At 39.3% G+C, this 24,209-nt stretch overlaps 2 protein-coding genes across 3 annotated transcripts in view; one reads left to right on the forward strand and one right to left on the reverse strand.

Moving 5' to 3' along the window:
• LOC129778502 (inositol-trisphosphate 3-kinase A) overlaps positions 1–24,209 on the forward strand; it is a 511,575-nt gene that overhangs the window by 363,336 nt on the left and 124,030 nt on the right. The window lies entirely within an intron of this gene.
• LOC129778503 (protein fem-1 homolog C-like) lies at positions 20,033–22,338 on the reverse strand. Of its 2 annotated transcripts, none has more exons than XM_055785432.1 (2): positions 22,225–22,338; positions 20,033–22,114 (listed from the first exon to the last, which is right to left on the reverse strand). In XM_055785432.1, the coding sequence occupies exon 2, from the start codon at positions 21,993–21,995 to the stop codon at positions 20,067–20,069; it is 1,929 nt and encodes a 642-aa protein (XP_055641407.1). In that variant the 5' UTR covers positions 21,996–22,114; positions 22,225–22,338; the 3' UTR covers positions 20,033–20,066. The 2 variants fall into 2 exon arrangements, with proteins under 2 accessions (XP_055641407.1, XP_055641408.1); XM_055785433.1 differs by having other exon boundaries at positions 20,033–22,096; positions 22,225–22,297.

Raw genomic sequence — 24,209 nt, forward strand, 5'->3', positions numbered from 1 at the left:
GCGACAAAATCGCTGAATTAGCCGAGAAAGACCGGCATAGTAGCAGCCGTAGTATCGGCCAAGAGCTGGGGATAAGTCATCAAACCGTTATTAACCATTTGGAGAAGGTTGGATTCACAAAGAAGCTCTATGTATGGGTGCCACACACGTTGACGCAAAAAAAAACATCTTTGACCGTATCGACGCATGTGAATCGCTGCTGAATCGCAACAAAATCGACCCGTTTCTGAAGCGGATGGAGACTGGCGATGAAAAGTGGGTCACTTACGACAACGTGAAGCCCAAACGGTCGTGGTCGAAGCCCGCTGAAGCGGCCCAGACGGTGGCCAAGCCCTCATTAACGGCCAGGAAGGTTCTGCTGTGTGTTTGGTGGGATTGTCAAGGAATAATCTATTATGAGCTGCTTCCCTATGGCCAAATGCTCAATTCGGACCTGTACTGCCAACAACTGGACCGCTTGAAGGTAGCACTCATGAAGAAGAGGCCATCTTTGATAAACAGAGGCCGCATTGTCTTCCATCAGGACAACGCCAGGCCACACACTTCTTTGGTGACGCGCCAGAAGCTCCGGGAGCTCGGATGAGAGGTTCTTTTGCATCCGCCGTATAGTCCGGACCTTGCACCAAGTGACTACCAACTGTTTTTGTCCATGGCGAACGAGCTTGGTAGTCAGAAGTTAGCCACAAAAGGGCCTGTGAAAATTGGCTATCCGAGTTTTTTGCCAATAAGGAAGCGAGCTTCTATAACAGGGGTATTATGAAGTTGGCATCTCGTTGGGAACAAGTCATCGAACAAAACGGCGCATATTTGACTTAAAACAGATGATTGTAAGTAATTTTATGAACAAATGAAAATTTAAAAAAAATACCGCAGGACTTTTTTGACAGCCTAATATATAATCATATTTCGCCTTTCTGATAAATTAGCAAACTCACAGTTTCTACCATAGTATTGATCTTGACCTGTAGACCGTCCATTATGGCAGTCTGAATGAAATCAGAGACAAAAAATGCTCATATTGTGGAGAATAAAGAATTGTTGGACTGAGTGTCATTTATTATTTTTGTTGGGTTGTTATATTATTTTTATTGTGTTTGAAAATCGGATTAACATGCTAGTTAAAAGAATTAGATTGATTTTTCCGTCTTCTGTATTTTATTTATTAGTTACAACAAAATAATTTCTATCGGCACCCACTAACATAAACTCAAATATAAACAGATAAAAAATACTCAATCGCATTGTAGCGGGCACCATGGTCGACCAAAGTTTCAACGACCTCCCTGTCACTGTTGGAATCCATTGAAGCGATGAGAAGGGGTGTGCAATTCGTTTCATTGTATGCATTGACATCTGCTCCACAACCTATCAGCAGCTCCGTCACCTCTAAACTGGGAAATATCGACGGCGCACTGTTGTCTCCCCTCAAATATCCTCTCGTTAACACATTGGAACTGCTAACGGCGAGATGCAGCAGCGTATCTTTGTTTATCGAACATCTTATGTTCTGCTGGATCAACTCCTGAACTTCGTTTTCAATCAATTCATCGTCATCTTCGCAGAAGGAAGTGCTGAGTAGGACATGTATGAGATGCGTTAGACATTGAATGGTATGATCATAGTTTTTCTGCTGCAACAAATGAACCGGTTGGACATCCAACAGATGGCTTGTCTCAATGACATTTGATGCCAACATTTTGAACACAGTTAAAGCACCCTCAAATAGTGTCAAATCATCAATATTAGCATCATCATCATCATCTCGTTCTTCCAATATTTTCGTCATCAGCCTTACGATGGTTTGGGCCGTTTCATTGGTCTCGCAACGCAAAATTGAATACTTATCAATTCGACCCTTCAGCGCCAATATCCACAGATCAATACACTTCTCAAAGTTCGAGTCACACTCGCACTCGAAACCCCATCGCATCAATCGTCGCAACGTTTCATTGTGATCTATTCCTAGAATCCTGTCACAAATCAGCAAACTCTGCATCCGTGATGCGTCATCATCCGCGGCGATTTCATCCAGTTCTTCGCTCGTAGTAAACTCAAACGCGTCTCGGAATGCAAATCTGGATGGAGTTTGTGGTCTCTTTTGAATGTAGCTAATCCCATTCGATCGAATGAGATGAGCTTTCTGCCAATACTTCAAGGCCAGTTGTCTATCGGAAAATCTATTAATGAGTGAGGAACCGATGAGTTCGTAAGCATCAGCCTGTCTTTCGGCCGAGTATTGGAAGTGTTTCATGAGAAAATCAGCAATTTCAATTTCTCCATAGATGCACGCAGTCTGAAGAGCATCATCTCCGTCGATGCTTTGAACAAATGGATCGGCTCCGTGTTGCAACAGTAGACAGGTTGATTTGAAGTTCCGTCGTTCGATACTGCAGTGAAGAGCGGTTCTGTTGTAAATATTACATACATCGACATCTGCTCCATTGTTGAGCAGATAACTCATTACTGGCACCGACTGGACCGCATTCATAAGACATGTTGTACCATCGTAGCTCTGCTTCCGTAAGTTCGCTCCATTTTCAATCAACTCCTGAACTAATGGCAGGTTATTCCAGAGACAGGCTATTTGTAGCGGAGTGAATCCATCCTCGAAGGGTCCATCAACATCACAGCCCAACTTCAACAGACGTTTTACAAGCAGGAGATTTCCGAATGCACAAGCATTACCCAAGGGGGTTATATTGCGCATCAGTCCGTCCTCACACAGGTGGTAACTCGTTTGGTCGCTGCTGGCACCGCACTCTGTTATTAAATATTCTATGATACGGATGTTCCCTTGGTTGCAGGCGATGAACAGAGGTGAACATTCCCCTTCCGGTTGTCTATCCACCACTGTCGTACGGATACTAAGTGGTAGGCTCCCAATCCGATCCGTTAGATCGCGGGACAGGAAACAACGATCATCTGTTATTGCCTTGCATTCCGCTATCAAGTCGTTGCTGATCTGGCTTATGGTTGACATTTTTTGGCTGGTCATTTGTATGAAATTGTATGAAACAGTACTTTCAGTACGAAGTATCGGTTGTAAACGAATTGATTGACTGTTGTTCGAAAACACACTGACTTTACCACCAAGTTCTAGGCTCTATATATATTAGATTGTAAAATCTACCTACGACACCATCTCGGGACAAATTATACCCGTTGACATGTATGATTGGAAGTGACCGGAAATTGAAGTTGATCCAGGCAACATATTTGATACCCGCATCTACGGCATCTACCTGTTTAATCCAAAAGATGGTTAATCCAAAGGATAGTTCGTATGTTAGATTGTGGAAGAACCTGAAATGACAAATGAAACTGCTGGATTTCAGAATTTAACACTAGTTGTTGAAAGTTTGAGAGTATCTAAGAGAGGTAACCCTCTGCGATATGTATAACGAAGTCGGTCGGACAGACTTTCCATAATACCTTGGCTGCCGATTTGCGTCACGATTAAGACTCTAAATGCTGTAACTGTTATGTAACTATTACAATTGAGTATGACTTCTCTATTGAGTATTACTTTTTTCGAATATTTTTAGTAGAGAACATTTTTATTAGATAGGGAAGTGCATATGATTGGTATGTAATAATATTCGGGGCTGTTATGGATTTAGGCGTGTATGACGGACATTGGTCCAAGAGTTCGAATAAAAAGTCTGGACGTAGTTCCATCGGCGAACTCTCGGTTGACCGGCGCAATATTCGGTCTAGTGCACTACCACCAGTTTAACCGTCAAAGACCATCAATAGCTCTCTGGCCAGGTTATCCATAAACATAGAGAATAACCTTTCTCGACATTTCCACACCGGTATCGTTCTGGGCCTGCATCTTAATGTTTTTTCAGTTAAAACAAACTTTCATGTAAGTTTATGGTTTGATGAGACTTTCCACTCCGACAATTTCGTTCTATCGTTCACGGCATCTTATTCGTTTTCGTGATTTTCGAAACAGCCTCCATTGAAATATGATAGTTTTCTGCTATTTCAAGGTAGATCATAGAATGAGTGAACAAGAGGTGTAGTTGTATTCAAAGTATCAAGGTATTCCGACACAACCGTGTTTGCCGATTGAACTTAATGACTCACTTTCGTTTGTTCAAATATGATCTTGAAGAAGTCATTTTCCCCAATGGCATTCGGTTGTTATTACATATTACAAATCACGACACAAACGAGAACGAGAGAGCTCTGTTTCGGTTAGCACTTCATGATACACAAGCATGCGAACCGAAACGCCATGATAACTTTCGGTGCTGAAAGTTTATATTTTCACTTCCGGAATTTTCAAGACACATAGTTCCCATCAGTGAGCTTGAGAAAAAATGCTTCAATTGATCAGTCGTTCTATTTTTCCGGAACAAAAAAAAATTTCAAGAGGACACACGCGGTACTTCCCGAAAACCGATTTTCTCGACTAAAAACACTAAAATTTTCTCTTCCGGTCCACCATGTGTTGAGTCGAAACGTCAGTGAAATCACGCGGAATGCGTTTAGAAGAGGGACAGTCCGGGAACTTCTCTGATAGAAAGAAATTCAACTTGAATAGAATCTCTTCATACTAGAAGGACATACGGCACGTGTCATGTAATTTTTCGTAATTTTTTAATTGTAGGCGGCAGTTTGATGGTTTGAGGAAAATATTTTCAAAAAGGCCTGGTTCAGTTAGCTTTTCATCAACACGAATGCACAGTCAGAAGTGCAACGAAATACTTCAGAATCAATTACTTCTGTTTTTGCATCAAAGACACCGTAAAAATGGGGTAATTTGACATTAAATCAAAAACTCCGGAAAGTCATGGCATGGTTTAATAAATAGTAGATTCTGAACTGGTCAGTTTGTTTACTAGATCAAAACCCTATCAAGAACTTATGACCAGTGTTGCCACACGTACTGGATACTTTTTCTGGAAAGGTTGATTTTTAACAAAGGATTGGAATCACATTCGTTTAACCGCATCCTAAAATTTCAACGGAAGAAAATTTGTGCGGCAAATTTCGAGTCCAATCGGTAGCTAATGTTTAGTATGTCCACCTCCATTTCGGAACACTTTAAAAACTCGATTTGGCATCGAGTCAGACAGCTTTTAAAGTGTTGCCATATTGATTATAGCACAACATTCCTGAATTACTGCCTTGAGACTGGAAATGTTGTCAAATTGTCATCCGTTTGCATAGACCATCTCGGCCAAGATTCTCCATAGGTTCTCTATGGGATTGCAATCGACTGCAAGCAGGTCATTCAAGAAGCGGAATGTTCTTCTCGGCAAACCATTCCTTCGATTGCTTGGAAACGTGAATCTATGCATAATCCTGCTGAAAAAACGACATCCTCGGTAGCGTTATTCTCAATATGACCAATCAAAACGTCCTCCAGTAATTGAAGATACTTTTTGGAGTTCATTCGGGTGAAAATGAAACAAATGGGGAGCTTGCTGTGATAGGAAACGGCTCCCCACACTGTCAAACTTCCGCCTCCAAAGTTTCGCTTCGATCTCAAGACTTAAATTGTACCAATAGCAACTGTAACATTCCGGACCATCGAATTGAATTGAATTGCCGGGCGAAAATGAGATGGTTTTGCTTATGGGTGGCGGTCAGTTTCAGCTTCCCTTAGAGTTTCTTCCACATGATGTTTGGTGACTCATTCAAGATGCGCGCAATATGCCTCTTCGTTACTGGAACAACCGATTCTGCCTTAATGTATGAGCAGGACATCGTTTCCTGGTTGCTTCGTGTCTTATTCGACATTTAAGACGCAAACTTTGGTGTTCCCATTGGTTGGTCGTTATATCCCATATTTCTGGCATTATTTAAAGAAATCCCGCACCACTTTCTCAGATAGACCTTTTTTTGTTACGATCGAGCAATTATAAAACTTTTGTTTACCGAATATCTTCATTAATTTCCGCCCCTTTTCCGTCAATAGGATACCTTGCGCCATTCCTTTAAATTCTACGTAAATCACTAATCCGACCAACTTCTTACGTTGCACATCTAATATTCATCTAGTAAATTGAACATTCCCAAGTATTTTTTCAAAAAACACAGATACAGGCTTGGTGATTATGTGAAAACTCGATTTTTATGCCCTGCGGCTAAACGTATGTCTCGGGAAAAAACGACGTTTGAATGTTCATATCCACCGATGCCGCCTTTTGTGTGTGATTGTGACGCACGTCCTTTCAATAAAAGTGACTTAAATATACTATCGCTACAGCAAATAAGTATCCCGATAAAAAGAACATTCCTAGTTATTTTGTAAGTGTTTGAAGTTTTTTTTTTCAAGTGCGGCTAAACGAATGTCTATCACTGTACAAAATGATCATCGCCTTGAAAATCACTTTATGCAAAAATTCAGCTCAATCGGACTTAAGAGAGAGTGGCGCAAAGTAGTCAAGATTTCAGTTTTTTGAAATCCGAAAAATCACCTTAGGGGAGAGTAAAGGAAATCGGAGTTTCGAAAAAGACGGGTGGGTAATGTCGGGGACATAACCGGAGTGACGTAGGACTATACAAAGGGAACAGATTTTGCTAAATGTATATTTTAAATATATTGTCTTATTTTCTTCTCCTACGTGAATACCTACCTATCTACCTGAAATATGGATTAGTTTACTGTTTACTCTTTATGAACATTTTGGGAGTTCTGAAAAGAACCTTTGGTGTTGTGTTTTTGCGTTTTTTTACAAACTTTCTCATTTTTTTCTCGCTATCTTATAGTTGATTCTTGATTTTTTTCTGAAGGCTTTGTACTTATTAGATGTTCAACGCCGGGCATCTTTTGGCGTATGCACATATCGTACTATCAAAATGATGGCTGTGATAGGGAATTCATAGGTGGTCATCAGCTCATTCACTATCATATATTTCACCATTGAGCACATTACCGTACCTTAAACTGTGGCTTCGGAGACGAATGAATTGTTAAATTTTTTTAGTGTCCGCAAAAAAAAGAAAATTATTTTTGTGTCACACAATGCTCTTAAAAATTCAGGAAAAATGTAGAAAAAAGGCACATACAAACACGTTTAAATAAAAATTTGAGCAGGAGTGGGTCTTAAAGTTATATTTTTTTTCAAAATATTAAAATGCCAGAAAATTTATAACATTTTTTTGTGCTGTGTATTTTTTTAATTGTATTTTTATTATAAGATATTTGAAAAAAAAACAGTTTGAAGATATTTATCAATCTAGAAAAGCCGTAATAGCACATTTAAATATGAATTAGAGTAGTACTGAATCTCTAAATCCCAAAAAAAAAAATTTTCAGAATTTAAATATTTTTTAGTACTAAAATTTTTGATGAAATTTTGTTTTCATAATTTTTCTTGATACACCGTGGTAAGATGTACATTCAGTTTTTTTTTTCAAATTTTTATCTTGGATCTATTGAGGATGACGTGAAATAAACGAAAAAGTATGTTTTTCATTATAGATCCTACGTCAAACCACATAGGGGTTCAAATAAACCATCAAAATTTCTTATTTAATACCCTTTACAATATTTGCTATACAGCTAGTGATTTGGTTTGGGGGCACTTTTTACTCCCTTACCTAACCACTCTTTGGAAATATAAAAAAAAAATTTTTTTGATACCGATACACTGAAAAAAATCTCAAAAAAATCACACATATCTAGAAAAGCCGTAGAAACACATTTAAATATGAATTAGATTAGTACTGAATCTCTAAATCTAAAAAAAATAATTTCAAAATTTCAATATATTTTTTGGTACTAAAATTTTTGATGAATTTTTTTTTGATAATTTTTCTTGATACACCGTCGTAAGATGCACATTCAGTATTTTTTTCAAATTTTTATCTCGGATCTTTTGAGGATGGCGTGAAATAAACGAAAAAGTGCGTTTTTCACTATAGATCCTACGTCAAACCACATAGGGGTTCAAATAAACCGCCAAATTTTCTTATTTAATATCCTTTACAATATTTGCCATACAGCTAGTGATTTGGTTTGGGGGCTCTTTTTACTCCCTTACCCGGCCAGGCCCTTTATTAATTTCCCTCCTACAACTTGTATACATTTTGGTCCATACCTTTTCTCAGACTCTTTTCCGACCAACGAAAATTTGGCTGAAGATGGATAAAAGTATTCTCTATCCAATGAGTATTATCTCAACAATGTGTTTTGGGTCCTTTGAAATAACTTTTTTAAATTTTCTTCGAAATAATTAATTACCCCCATACAAGTTGTATAGGTTTTGGGCTAAACTTCTCTTAGACCCTTTTCCGACCAATGGAAATTTTTCTAAAGATAGATAAGAATATTCTATATCGAATAAGTACTATCTGTAAATTTTCCTATATTGACACATGCTCATGTTTCAGTCTATAACTTTTATCCGATAGGTGAGGCCGTTTCGTCACTAAGTTGGTTAGAGGAGCGGCGTATGAAAACAGTACGGAAGAAAGCAGAAGGGATTGATTTGCTTGAAGCGTGAAAGAGACAGACTGATCACGAGCGAGCTTGGGCACAAGCGTATTGTGTTCAGTCTGTCTCTTTCATTGTGTATTGTGTATTGTGTATATTGTATAAGGCGGCGGTGACACTGGATGCAGAGAAGTGATCGTACGAATTGTACGCAATAGTGAAAGTAAACAACCACATTGAGTTGTATTGGTGTGGTTACATTGCTTCCCCCTTGCTTCGTTCGGATTCGTCTGTTTCTATCGAACAAATTTGTTTGTTTCTATTCGTACAATCAAATTTTCGTGCGTACTCCTATCCAAAGTAACCTTAGCCTAAGTCTACAAAACACAGTAGACTTCCAAGATGGCTGAAGAGTGGTTTTAGCAAGTTGGCCCACCTTAGGATATACTTCTAGGGGCCTTGGGATCAATATGATGACAGTAAGCTCAAGTAGTGAAAAGTGCAACATCTACTTGAATATTCGATTTTTTCCAATCAAAAATAGTGATTTCTTAAACCGGACAAACCATGATCAGCAAAGCATGCATCTCAATTTCTCTTCAAAGAAAATCATTAAAAACCGTTGAAGAGTTGAACAATTTGAACGCCTTGTGATATTATTAGCAACTAGAGACTTTAGGCTTTTCAACAAACATTTTTCGATTACATGTGATGTTCATGAAAAAAAAATCGATTTGCATTTACTAGCTGCGTGAAAACACCCAAAATCGGACAAACCAACATCATTTACCTTAGCCTCAAAGTTTTTTCAAATGTGTCCCAGAAACTATCCGTTCTACATATCAAATTTGAAAAGAATTGCACAGTGTATGAATGAAAGATGTGAAAGCAATTTCAGTCTTCATTTTTCCAAAAGTTATATATGCCTTAACCCTGATCGTGGTTGAATAGAATTGATGAAACGTTGTATCCTCACATTTCTTGTCCTTGCAAGGTTTATTGCGAGTCTGTAGCAATGTTCAATGTCACTGTGTTGTCTATAACCATCAAGTACGGCATATTATTAGGCTGTCAAAAAAGTCCTGCGGTATTTCCGCGAGGTGTCGTTGTAAGCGCGTAGTTCTAGTTGTATTCATTGTATCGAGTCATACTATAGCTTGTTGGAAAGGTATTTTATAGTCCGCTATAATATAGTCCTTGACAGTGTTTTGTTTGGTTAAGTCGTTCGTGAGTTATAGTGTCGCAAATATGGAGCAAAATAAAGAGAAAATCCGACATATTTTACAGTACTACTATGACAAAGGCAAAAATGCATCTCAAGCTGTCAATAAAATTTGTGCAGTTTATGGACCCGATACAGTTTCCATTTCCACCGCACAACGATGGTTTCAACGTTTTCGTTCTGGTGTAGAGGTCGTCGAAGATGCGCCACGCTCCGGAAGGCCTGTCGTCGAAAATTGCGACAAAATCGCTGAATTAGCCGAGAAAGACCGGCATAGTAGCAGCCGTAGTATAGGCCAATAGCTGGGGATAAGTCATCAAACCGTTATTAACCATTTGGAGAAGGTTGGATTCACAAAGAAGCTCGATGTATGGGTGCCACACACGTTGACGCAAAAAAAACATCTTTGACTGTATCGACGCATGTGAATCGCTGCTGAATCGCAACAAAATCGACCCGTTTCTGAAGCGGATGGAGACTGGCGATGAAAAGTGGGTCACTTACGACAACGTGAAGCCCAAACGGTCGTGGTCGAAGCCCGCTGAAGCGGCCCAGACGGTGGCCAAGCCCTCATTAACGGCCAGGAAGGTTCTGCTGTGTGTTTGGTGGGATTGTCAAGGAATAATCTATTATGAGCTGCTTCCCTATGGCCAAATGCTCAATTCGGACCTGTACTGCCAACAACTGGACCGCTTGAAGGTAGCACTCATGAAGAAGAGGCCATCTTTGATAAACAGAGGCCGCATTGTCTTCCATCAGGACAACGCCAGGCCACACACTTCTTTGGTGACGCGCCAGAAGCTCCGGGAGCTCGGATGAGAGGTTCTTTTGCATCCGCCGTATAGTCCGGACCTTGCACCAAGTGACTACCAACTGTTTTTGTCCATGGCGAACGAGCTTGGTAGTCAGAAGTTAGCCACAAAAGGGCCTGTGAAAATTGGCTATCCGAGTTTTTTGCCAATAAGGAAGCGAGCTTCTATAACAGGGGTATTATGAAGTTGGCATCTCGTTGGGAACAAGTCATCGAACAAAACGGCGCATATTTGACTTAAAACAGATGATTGTAAGTAATTTTATGAACAAATGAAAATTTAAAAAAAATACCGCAGGACTTTTTTGACAGCCTAATATATAATCATATTTCGCCTTTCTGATAAATTAGCAAACTCACAGTTTCTACCATAGTATTGATCTTGACCTGTAGACCGTCCATTATGGCAGTCTGAATGAAATCAGAGACAAAAAATGCTCATATTGTGGAGAATAAAGAATTGTTGGACTGAGTGTCATTTATTATTTTTGTTGGGTTGTTATATTATTTTTATTGTGTTTGAAAATCGGATTAACATGCTAGTTAAAAGAATTAGATTGATTTTTCCGTCTTCTGTATTTTATTTATTAGTTACAACAAAATAATTTCTATCGGCACCCACTAACATAAACTCAAATATAAACAGATAAAAAATACTCAATCGCATTGTAGCGGGCACCATGGTCGACCAAAGTTTCAACGACCTCCCTGTCACTGTTGGAATCCATTGAAGCGATGAGAAGGGGTGTGCAATTCGTTTCATTGTATGCATTGACATCTGCTCCACAACCTATCAGCAGCTCCGTCACCTCTAAACTGGGAAATATCGACGGCGCACTGTTGTCTCCCCTCAAATATCCTCTCGTTAACACATTGGAACTGCTAACGGCGAGATGCAGCAGCGTATCTTTGTTTATCGAACATCTTATGTTCTGCTGGATCAACTCCTGAACTTCGTTTTCAATCAATTCATCGTCATCTTCGCAGAAGGAAGTGCTGAGTAGGACATGTATGAGATGCGTTAGACATTGAATGGTATGATCATAGTTTTTCTGCTGCAACAAATGAACCGGTTGGACATCCAACAGATGGCTTGTCTCAATGACATTTGATGCCAACATTTTGAACACAGTTAAAGCACCCTCAAATAGTGTCAAATCATCAATATTAGCATCATCATCATCATCTCGTTCTTCCAATATTTTCGTCATCAGCCTTACGATGGTTTGGGCCGTTTCATTGGTCTCGCAACGCAAAATTGAATACTTATCAATTCGACCCTTCAGCGCCAATATCCACAGATCAATACACTTCTCAAAGTTCGAGTCACACTCGCACTCGAAACCCCATCGCATCAATCGTCGCAACGTTTCATTGTGATCTATTCCTAGAATCCTGTCACAAATCAGCAAACTCTGCATCCGTGATGCGTCATCATCCGCGGCGATTTCATCCAGTTCTTCGCTCGTAGTAAACTCAAACGCGTCTCGGAATGCAAATCTGGATGGAGTTTGTGGTCTCTTTTGAATGTAGCTAATCCCATTCGATCGAATGAGATGAGCTTTCTGCCAATACTTCAAGGCCAGTTGTCTATCGGAAAATCTATTAATGAGTGAGGAACCGATGAGTTCGTAAGCATCAGCCTGTCTTTCGGCCGAGTATTGGAAGTGTTTCATGAGAAAATCAGCAATTTCAATTTCTCCATAGATGCACGCAGTCTGAAGAGCATCATCTCCGTCGATGCTTTGAACAAATGGATCGGCTCCGTGTTGCAACAGTAGACAGGTTGATTTGAAGTTCCGTCGTTCGATACTGCAGTGAAGAGCGGTTCTGTTGTAAATATTACATACATCGACATCTGCTCCATTGTTGAGCAGATAACTCATTACTGGCACCGACTGGACCGCATTCATAAGACATGTTGTACCATCGTAGCTCTGCTTCCGTAAGTTCGCTCCATTTTCAATCAACTCCTGAACTAATGGCAGGTTATTCCAGAGACAGGCTATTTGTAGCGGAGTGAATCCATCCTCGAAGGGTCCATCAACATCACAGCCCAACTTCAACAGACGTTTTACAAGCAGGAGATTTCCGAATGCACAAGCATTACCCAAGGGGGTTATATTGCGCATCAGTCCGTCCTCACACAGGTGGTAACTCGTTTGGTCGCTGCTGGCACCGCACTCTGTTATTAAATATTCTATGATACGGATGTTCCCTTGGTTGCAGGCGATGAACAGAGGTGAACATTCCCCTTCCGGTTGTCTATCCACCACTGTCGTACGGATACTAAGTGGTAGGCTCCCAATCCGATCCGTTAGATCGCGGGACAGGAAACAACGATCATCTGTTATTGCCTTGCATTCCGCTATCAAGTCGTTGCTGATCTGGCTTATGGTTGACATTTTTTGGCTGGTCATTTGTATGAAATTGTATGAAACAGTACTTTCAGTACGAAGTATCGGTTGTAAACGAATTGATTGACTGTTGTTCGAAAACACACTGACTTTACCACCAAGTTCTAGGCTCTATATATATTAGATTGTAAAATCTACCTACGACACCATCTCGGGACAAATTATACCCGTTGACATGTATGATTGGAAGTGACCGGAAATTGAAGTTGATCCAGGCAACATATTTGATACCCGCATCTACGGCATCTACCTGTTTAATCCAAAAGATGGTTAATCCAAAGGATAGTTCGTATGTTAGATTGTGGAAGAACCTGAAATGACAAATGAAACTGCTGGATTTCAGAATTTAACACTAGTTGTTGAAAGTTTGAGAGTATCTAAGAGAGGTAACCCTCTGCGATATGTATAACGAAGTCGGTCGGACAGACTTTCCATAATACCTTGGCTGCCGATTTGCGTCACGATTAAGACTCTAAATGCTGTAACTGTTATGTAACTATTACAATTGAGTATGACTTCTCTATTGAGTATTACTTTTTTCGAATATTTTTAGTAGAGAACATTTTTATTAGATAGGGAAGTGCATATGATTGGTATGTAATAATATTCGGGGCTGTTATGGATTTAGGCGTGTATGACGGACATTGGTCCAAGAGTTCGAATAAAAAGTCTGGACGTAGTTCCATCGGCGAACTCTCGGTTGACCGGCGCAATATTCGGTCTAGTGCACTACCACCAGTTTAACCGTCAAAGACCATCAATAGCTCTCTGGCCAGGTTATCCATAAACATAGAGAATAACCTTTCTCGACATTTCCACACCGGTATCGTTCTGGGCCTGCATCTTAATGTTTTTTCAGTTAAAACAAACTTTCATGTAAGTTTATGGTTTGATGAGACTTTCCACTCCGACAATTTCGTTCTATCGTTCACGGCATCTTATTCGTTTTCGTGATTTTCGAAACAGCCTCCATTGAAATATGATAGTTTTCTGCTATTTCAAGGTAGATCATAGAATGAGTGAACAAGAGGTGTAGTTGTATTCAAAGTATCAAGGTATTCCGACACAACCGTGTTTGCCGATTGAACTTAATGACTCACTTTCGTTTGTTCAAATATGATCTTGAAGAAGTCATTTTCCCCAATGGCATTCGGTTGTTATTACATATTACAAATCACGACACAAACGAGAACGAGAGAGCTCTGTTTCGGTTAGCACTTCATGATACACAAGCATGCGAACCGAAACGCCATGATAACTTTCGGTGCTGAAAGTTTATATTTTCACTTCCGGAATTTTCAAGACACATAGTTCCCATCAGTGAGCTTGAGAAAAAATGCTTCAATTGATCAGTCGTTCTATTTTTCCGGAACAAAAAAAAATTTCAAGAGGACACACGCGGTACTTCCCGAAAACCGATTTTCTCGACTAAAAACACTAAAATTTTCTCTTCCGGTCCACCATGTGTTGAGTCGAAACGTCAGTGAAATCACGCGGAATGCGTTTAGAAGAGGGACAGTCCGGGAACTTCTCTGATAGAAAGAAATTCAACTTGAATAGAATCTCTTCATACTAGAAGGACATACGGCACGTGTCATGTAATTTTTCGTAATTTTTTAATTGTAGGCGGCAGTTTGATGGTTTGAGGAAAATATTTTCAAAAAGGCCTGGTTCAGTTAGCTTTTCATCAACACGAATGCACAGTCAGAAGTGCAACGAAATACTTCAGAATCAATTACTTCTGTTTTTGCATCAAAGACACCGTAAAAATGGGGTAATTTGACATTAAATCAAAAACTCCGGAAAGTCATGGCATGGTTTAATAAATAGTAGATTCTGAACTGGTCAGTTTGTTTACTAGATCAAAACCCTATCAAGAACTTATGACCAGTGTTGCCACACGTACTGGATACTTTTTCTGGAAAGGTTGATTTTTAACAAAGGATTGGAATCACATTCGTTTAACCGCATCCTAAAATTTCAACGGAAGAAAATTTGTGCGGCAAATTTCGAGTCCAATCGGTAGCTAATGTTTAGTATGTCCACCTCCATTTCGGAACACTTTAAAAACTCGATTTGGCATCGAGTCAGACAGCTTTTAAAGTGTTGCCATATTGATTATAGCACAACATTCCTGAATTACTGCCTTGAGACTGGAAATGTTGTCAAATTGTCATCCGTTTGCATAGACCATCTCGGCCAAGATTCTCCATAGGTTCTCTATGGGATTGCAATCGACTGCAAGCAGGTCATTCAAGAAGCGGAATGTTCTTCTCGGCAAACCATTCCTTCGATTGCTTGGAAACGTGAATCTATGCATAATCCTGCTGAAAAAACGACATCCTCGGTAGCGTTATTCTCAATATGACCAATCAAAACGTCCTCCAGTAATTGAAGATACTTTTTGGAGTTCATTCGGGTGAAAATGAAACAAATGGGGAGCTTGCTGTGATAGGAAACGGCTCCCCACACTGTCAAACTTCCGCCCCCAAAGCTTCGCTTCGATCTCAAGACTTAAATTGTACAAATAGCAACTGTAACATTCCGGACCATCGAATTGAATTGAATTGCCGGGCGAAAATGAGATAGTTTTGCTTATGGGTGGCGGTCAGTTTCAGCTTCCCTTAGAGTTTCTTCCACATGATGTTTGGTGACTCATTCAAGATGCGCGCAATATGCCTCTTCGTTACTGGAACAACCCATTCTGCCTTAATGTATGAGCAGGACATCGTTTCCTGGTTGCTTCGTGTCTTATTCGACATTTAAGACGCAAACTTTGGTGTTCCCATTTGTTGGTCGTTATAAATGTCCCATATTTCTGGCATTATTTAAAGAAATCCCGTACCACTTTCTCAGATAGACCTTTTTTTGTTACGATCGAGCAATTATAAAACTTTTGTTTACCGAATATCTTCATTATTTTCCGCCCCTTTTCCGTCAATAGAATACCTTGCGCCATTCCTTTAAATTCTACGTAAATCACTAATCTGACCAACTTCTTACGTTGCACATCTAATATTTATCTAGTAAATTGAACATTCCCAAGTATTTTTTCAAAAAACACAGATACAGGCTTGGTGATTATGTGAAAACTCGATTTTTATGCCCTGCGGCTAAACGTATGTCTCGGGAAAAAACGACGTTTGAATGTTCATATCCACCGATGCCGCCTTTTGTGTGTGATTGTGACGCACGTCCTTTCAATAAAAGTGACTTAAATATACTATCGCTACAGCAAATAAGTATCCCGATAAAAAGAACATTCCTAGTTATTTTGTAAGTGTTTGAAGTTTTTTTTTTCAAGTGCGGCTAAACGAATGTCTATCACTGTACAAAATGATCATCGCCTTGAAAATCACTTTATGCAAAATTTCAGCTCAATCGGACTTAAGAGAGAGTGGCGCAAAGTAGTCAAGATTTCAGTTTTTTGAAATCCGAAAAATCACCTTAGGGAAGAGTAAAGGAAATCGGAGTTTCGAAAAAAAATGTTGATGCCAGATGTCTTCAAATTGCATGAAACGTCGAGATCCACTGTCATCTCGAACAAAATTTTCTTGTAAAAAATCGACACTCTGGGTTTTTTTCGGAATACGAAGCAAAATCAATGAAAATGGTTATCCCGATTTATTCTATGAAACTTCGTTCGAAGTGTTGATTGATAATTGATAATGTAAATAATGTGAATGTAAAATATTTTAAAACTAGCTGACCCGACGAACTTCGTCCCGCCCAAAATAAACTTTTTGGTTTGAATACTTTCAAACATCCACGTTTTCTTACTAAGTGAACGTTAGTGAGTCCAATCACTGAACTCTTCATTGATTGATTACAATTTGACCCCTTTACAATTTCCTTTTACTATAAATTGTCTAGTACTTCTACGAAAATTCGTCCTTATAAAATAAAATTGTTTTCAGACACAATTCTCGTTCAAGATTCTTCAAGCATTTGGAAATAACATGTTTCTCCTCTGCATGGAATACATGTTTGATACAGAGAATATTATAAAATAAAGACAGCTCAAATCGGACAATTCCTTCCTCGGGTTTAGGGCACACCAACACATTTGGCCTTCCATTTTTGTTTATAGATATAAGATATGGAAGTGCGTTATTTCGTCTTAAAATCTATTTCCACTTACGAACAAAGATCAATTTCGATAGCACAAACATCGAATGGACTAACGACGCTTATTATGATGTAATTTTCGAACATGTGGAAATTCAGTTTTCCGTATTTTCCTACCTTCTTTAATCTACGGGAAGAGACGAATACAACAAAATAAAGAAGGCTAAAATCGGACCATCCCTTCTTCGGGTTTTCCGCTTACCAACAGATTTTGCCTTACATTTTTATTTATATAGATATTAGCTTCATCGGAATAATGTCGCAGACGTTGAAATTTGAGTTTTTTAAAATTCAAAAAAATCACCGGAAATAGGGTTTTCCGAATTTTTTTGGTGCAAAATGTCTTAAAATTGCATGACACGTCGAGATTTACAGTTATCTCAAAACCACCGAGAGCAAAAAAAAAATATATTTTTAACAAATTTTTTTTTAAAGATAACTGAATGTCGCCGTTTCGTGCAATTATAAGACATCGAGGTGGTGATCATTTTGTGTGAAGTAACTTTTTGACATTTTAGGGCCGATTCTAAGGTGTTTTTTCGAGGTGGTACTATGAGGTACCTTTTTGGAATTCAAGATGATCATTTTCATTGGCATAACCGTACATACAGCTAGAAAATGAGCCGGGTTGTCGACTTTTAAGATGGAAGTGACTCCTAATCGCGACGACAAAATAAGTCGTTAAAGCCGTGATGATGAATGACGAAATTTATGTCGAAATAATCAACTTCAAACGACATCTTTGGCAGGAGTTTAACCCTTTGCGGTCGTGGTTCTGTCCTCAGCCGCCACAGCAAGGGAATGTAATACTGAATTAATACTTTATTCAACAGTGTATCAGCTCACACTTTCCAAACGAATCTTATTGTCTAGGGAACTTTACACTTTACACGAATCAAAACGGTGCTCCTATGAGTAATAGATAGTGGTAGGGGAATCGCGGGTAATAAGCACAGTGGGGGTAATATGGACAGATGGTTGATTTGTATAGTTACATTTTAAAATTTCAGATTTCTGTTAATGAGAACACCTTCTACATGTTGTTCTATAATATTTAAGCCACCGTATGGCAATGAATACTGATCAAAAGTGGAAAAGGGAAACAAAATCCGAAAATCATACATAATTCCGCGTGTGGATGCAATTTTAGCTGCTTCGATATTCATCATTTTGAGTGATTTAATATCAAAATTCAATTCCATGATGGTTATATTTCGATTTGTGAGTTAACAGAGGAGCGATATTAGGTATGTACGGAAAAGTTAAGTTCATTTTTGAGTGGAAAATTTCAAATATTAAAATAATTGTACTGGTGGGGTAAAACAGACAGTTGCCAGTTGGAGTGAGATGGAATGTGTGTCTGTTTAATCTATTCCTAAGGAATGCCTTGCGTCTATAAATGGAAATCAAATCGCCAAATGTGGACTGTTTAGAAGCTGGCTGGAACCAAAAGCAAAATAGTTGAGGGTCTGTCCGTTTATACTGCTGAATAGCACGATATCACTTCTAGGTGCATTAACTCGATTTTTCCATCATTTAACGGATATTCGGAATGAATTCAGACCTTGGTTGAATAAAATGATTCCTCTGGCAATCGATAAACCTCTACGCTTCATATATTACAAACCTGTCCATATTACCCGCATCGAAAATTTTTTTGCACTTTTCGTCCTGCTTTAATTTCAGTACAAAACATTGAAAAACACTTTTTTGTCAAATATTTGGCCAATTAGGTAGAAAAACAGTATATTTAAGTGCAAGAAACTGCACCAAAGTTTTGTGAAACATGAGTTTCCAAAGATATAATTGAAGTTCTTCTTAACATGTCCGTTTTACCCCCACCTCCCCTACTCAGTATTTAAGAAGGTTGTTGCTTGAGGAAAGGCTTAATGAAAACCTGCATGTATAGCGACACTGAAAATCGAAAGTAGAAAAGTGGCAGAAATTTTCAAGCATGATAAATCTTGTAAGCATCTGTTTTGGCATGCTAAAGTGAGTTTCAGTTAGAATGTGGTCGCTAATTTTTATTCACAGCAGCGCCCCTAGTTATCACATCGAGGAACCATTGACAGCGTTTTGATCCGGATGGTTCGTTCGTTCAGTATTGAAAATTTTATCAAGATTGAAGGACACATTCAAAAGTTATCGACGATGGAACGCGAAAGGCGGGAAAAAATTCTGCACATTCACGTTGAGAACCCGGCTGAAATTTCAAAAACCGACTGTAAATACCATACTCAAATGTTACCGAGAGACCCTTAAGTTGAAACGGACGAAAACAATCAGGTGTAAAGGTAAAACATATGACCAGAATCTCCGTGCAAAAGTGATTCGAGCAGTCCACAGCAATCCTGAACTCTCCTTGCGGTATTTGGCGATAAGATTCACGGCAAGCCGTAGTACAGCTCGGAGAATTTGTATGCGAGAAGGCTTGCTGCCGTATCGTGTCAGCAAACACCTCAACAGGACACTGAAAAAATATCCTGGTTACTAAAACCCGTGCAAGGAAACTGTACGAGCAGGTGTTGAGTACAAAGGATGCATTTTGATGGACGATCAAAAATACGTAAAAATGCTTTGCGGACAAATAGTCGGTAACCTACTTTACCTTGTCAAGTGTATGGTAGGTTCAAATGTGTTTACGCAGATAAAATTGCCCATAAGTTGATGATTTGGAAAGGGCTCTGTAGTTGTGGAGAGAAGACAAAAGTTTCCATCACTGGGGCAACAATGAATCGAAAAGTTTACAAGAAGGAGTGTCTCCAGGACAAGATTTTGCCATTCATTCGATCACTCAAAGGTCCGGTCAAGTTAGCGAGCTGCCACTACAGCATTGTCGTCAAGTGATATGAGGAGAACAAGATCGATTTCATTGAAAAAAAGAGTTGAGCTGTACAACGAAACGAAACGAACCTAAATTCCTGACGAATAAATCAAAGGTGAAACGAAACCGAGAGCTTCCCTCTTCCCTCATGGAAATGGAGAAACACTTTTGAAATTAAGATTGGCGCAATATAACTGAAAAAAATGGGTTTGTTTTTTACTACGAATTATTTATTTCGATTGCAGATTACTGCAAACTGGATATTGCTGTCAAAAGTCATGTGCCCGAATAAAACGTTCCAATGCGTGGGGAAATTTGTTCTCATAGGGTATGTCTTTTTCAATAATAGCATTCGCGCATAGACATTTAAGTGAGATGTAGCTACCCAGTGATATATCGTGTACGGAATCCTCCGAAACGAGTAGCTCCGATGGCCTTAATGAGTACACATTCGGTATATCAATGTGGGCACCATACTCGAGCAAAGTTTTGACGATTTCCGTATCGTCGTAGGGGGCTGAAAGGTGTAGAGGCGTCGATTTTGTTCTATCTCTCGCATTGACGTCAGCTCCACACTTCAGCAGCAGCTTCATCATCTTGACATCAGGGAATGTGTAAGCTGTACTGTCATCTTCCCACCAATCTACTTCCTCTAACTTATTTAAACCGCCAACGGTTAGATGCAGCAATGTTTCTTTGTTTTCCGTACATCGTATATCCTGTTGAACCAACTCGCGAACTTTGTTTTCAATCAATTCATCCTCATCTGCACATGAAGACTTGTCGATCAAAATATATATGAGATACATTAAATATTGAATTATCTTATCGTAGGTCTTCTGCTGCTGCAAATCGGCCGGTTGTATCTCTATCAGATGTCGTGTCTCGATGATCTTGGCGGTTAGTAATTCAAACACAGCTAAAGCTCTCTCGAATAAGGGAAACTCGTGATCATTCGCACTTGCATCCGGCTCTCTCAATATTGTCATTAACATTAATACGATTTGCTGTGCCGAGTCCTTTGTATTGGTGTGTAAAATGGAATACTTATCAATTTGGATCTTTAACAGCAACATCCACAGATCAAAACACATTTGTGGACGGACATCCTGATACATCCAACCTCTTTTCAGCAACCGCCGCAAGGTTTCCTCGTGGTCAATTCCTAAAATCCTTTCGCATATCAGCAAACTCTGCATCCGTAACGCGTCAATACTCGATCTGATTTCTTCCAGTTCTTCCCTCGTGGTATACTCAACTGCGTAATCGAATTCGAACCGTGGTGAAGTATGCGGTCTTTTCGCAATGTAGCTTGAACCATTCGTTCGGATGAAGTGAGCCTTCCGCAAATATTCCAATGCTTTATACCAGTCGTAATGAAAATCGATAAATGAGGATCCAATGAGTTCGTAAGCATCAGCCAATCTTTCGGCCGAATATGCATAGTGGTTAATGAGATATTCGACAATTTCAGCTGCTGAATAGATGCACGCCATCTGCAGTGCGTCAGCTCCTTTGCTGTTTTTATGAAACGGATCAGCTCCATGTTGCAGCAGCAGACAAGTTGTTTCGAGTTTTCGTCGTTCAATACTGTAGTGCAGAGCGGTCTCGTTGTGAACGGTACACGCATTGGGATCTGCCCCGTTTTTGAGCAGATAAGCTGTTAGGTGTACCGATTGGGAAACACTCATGAGACAGGTCGTACCATCGTAGCTCGGTCTATGTAAGTCCGCTCCGTTGTCCAGCAAATATTGAACTACATTCATTTTTTTCCTCCGGAACGCAATGTGCAGCGGTGTTAATCCATCCTCGAAGGGACCATTTGGATCGCAACCCAACCGTAGGAGGCATTCCACGACCGGCATATTTCCGGTGAAGCAAGCTCTACCCAGCGGTGTGATATTGTACGCTCGATCGTTCTCACACAGGTAGTAACTGGTCTGATCGGTGCTGGCATCGCACACTGTTATCAAATATTCGATAATGCGAATATTCCTTTGGTTACAGGCAGTGAAAAGTGGTAAGAAGCCAATATATGTTTGGTGTTCCACAGTTTTCTTACGGTCTATGCGCGGAAGGCTCTCAAGGTGTTTTCTCATTCTTCGGGACAAGAAACAATTATCATCTGTTACTGCTAATATTTCCGTGATCAATTCGATGCTTACGAAATTCATGGGAATCTCTTTCTCGTTCCACATTTTGCTTGTTCGAAACGATATTTTTTTCACAACTCTGCAGAAATACTGGACCAATTTGTTTGGATTTCAAATAGACACTGACTATACCATCAAGTACTGTACTGTTGGAAAAAAATTCACTGTAAAAAACAACGAAATCAGAAGACAAATACCTAATCCAGTCAATGTATTTGACGCCATTCTATCTACTTAGTTCGCCTGGTATACCCTCATACACAAGAAAACCTACCGACAATTAATGTACCGTTTATTTCTACCGCAGCCTCATCATCATCAGTATGGGTATCAAATGAAAGTTCTCGACTAGTAGAACATAGCAGATCATGAAAAATCCAAATCCAAGATGGCCGCAACTAATTACCTTTCAAATCTAGATCAACATGTCAAAAGGACCTATCTTCTTCGATCGATTCTCTTCATCTACATTCTCTTTCATTAATAACTCAGCAGTAACAGCATTTTCTGATGTGTTGGACGATAAGGAGAGTGAAAGTGAGCCTCGTTTATCAAAGTACATGGCAAAACTAGAGCAAAATCTGTCTAAAAGGCCGTGGTTATCGAAAGAGAGAGCAGATGAAGAGAATCGATGAAAGGAGATAGGCCCTTTTGACATGTTGATCTAGAAATGGTTTCATTCAGCTTGACCTGTTTGTATGTATGTTTGAATGTTTGTAGGGTTGTTCCACATTAATAGAAATTTGACCCCGTTACTGTTGACTGATTGATCTGAAATTTGGAATACACTTTTTATTCTACTGTCATTTTAAAACAGCGTATTCTCCATGATCTTGAAAAAATCAATTTGGCCGTCGCTAAAAGTGGCTGAATGCTCGCTGCCACTAAATGGTCGACTATTCTTTGCAATCCCCTCAATATCGGTATCAAATGAAATGATTTGATTAATAGAATACAGTACATCATGAAAATATTCCGAAGAAAATTAGGAAAGAAATAAACGTAGGATTTCCATTATCCACAGTTGGTTGTTTCATCATATACCTCACGATTTTATTTTAGTCTCATTATTGTCATAGATTAAGGAAGGAACCGATGTGATAACTACTAATTGCTACTTGCCTGATTATTTTATAGCTCTCAGTACATTAAACCGTTTAACTAAAAAAGTTTTTTTTACTTATTTTATTTTCCAGTTTTTAATAAATTATCTGCATCATCTCTACAATAAAACCATTCAACTTTTTTTAAATTTTTATTTCTTATTTAACTTTCTTCGGAGTATTTTCATGATGTAGTGTATCATATTAGTCAAATCATTTCATTTGATACCAATATTAAGGGGATTGCAAAAATACATAGTCGACCATTTTGCGGCAGCGACCTTTTCGAATTTATGTTGTTCATAATGTAGTGTATTCTCCAAGTCAAGCCTTTCAGTCGTTGTTCAGCGGCGGCCAAATTGAATGTTTCAAGATCATGTAATACGCAGTTCTATAATGACAGTAGAATTAAAGGTATGTTCCAAATTTCAGCCAGTCAAGCCTATATTGATTATCCAATGTGGAATTATTATATTAGGCAGTCAAAAAAGTCCTGCGGTATTTCCGCGAGGTGTCGTTGTAAGCGCGTAGTTCTAGTTGTATTCATTGTATCGAGTCATACTATAGCTTGTTGGAAAGGTATTTTTGCGCGCTATAATATAGTCCTTGGCTGTGTTTTGTTTGGTTAAGTCGTTCGTGAGTTATAGTGTCGCAAATATGGAGCAAAATAAAGAGAAAATCCGACATATTTTACAGTACTACTATGACAAAGGCAAAAATGCATCTCAAGCTGCCAATAAAATTTGTGCAGTTGATGGACCCAATACAGTTTCCATTTCCACCGCACAACGAGGGTTTCAACGTTTTCGTTCTGGTGTAGAGGTCGTCGAAAATGCGCCACGCTCCGGAAGGCCTGTCGTCGAAAATTGCGACAAAATCGCTAAATTAGCCGAGAAAGACCGGCATAGTAGCAGCCGTAGCATCGGCCAAGAGCTGGGGATAAGTCATCAAACCGTTATTAACCATTTGAAGAAGCTTGGATTCACAAAGAAGCTCGATGTATGGGTGCCACACACGTTGACGCAAAAAAACATTTTTGAACGTATTGACGCATGTGAATCGCTGCTGAATCGCAACAAAATCGACCCGTTTCTGAAGCGGATGGAGACTGGCGATGAAAAGTGGGTCACTTACGACAACGTGAAGCGCAAACGGT

Source organism: Toxorhynchites rutilus, chromosome 3 (assembly GCF_029784135.1).
Source record: "Toxorhynchites rutilus septentrionalis strain SRP chromosome 3, ASM2978413v1, whole genome shotgun sequence".
Lineage (NCBI taxonomy): Eukaryota > Metazoa > Arthropoda > Insecta > Diptera > Culicidae > Toxorhynchites > Toxorhynchites rutilus.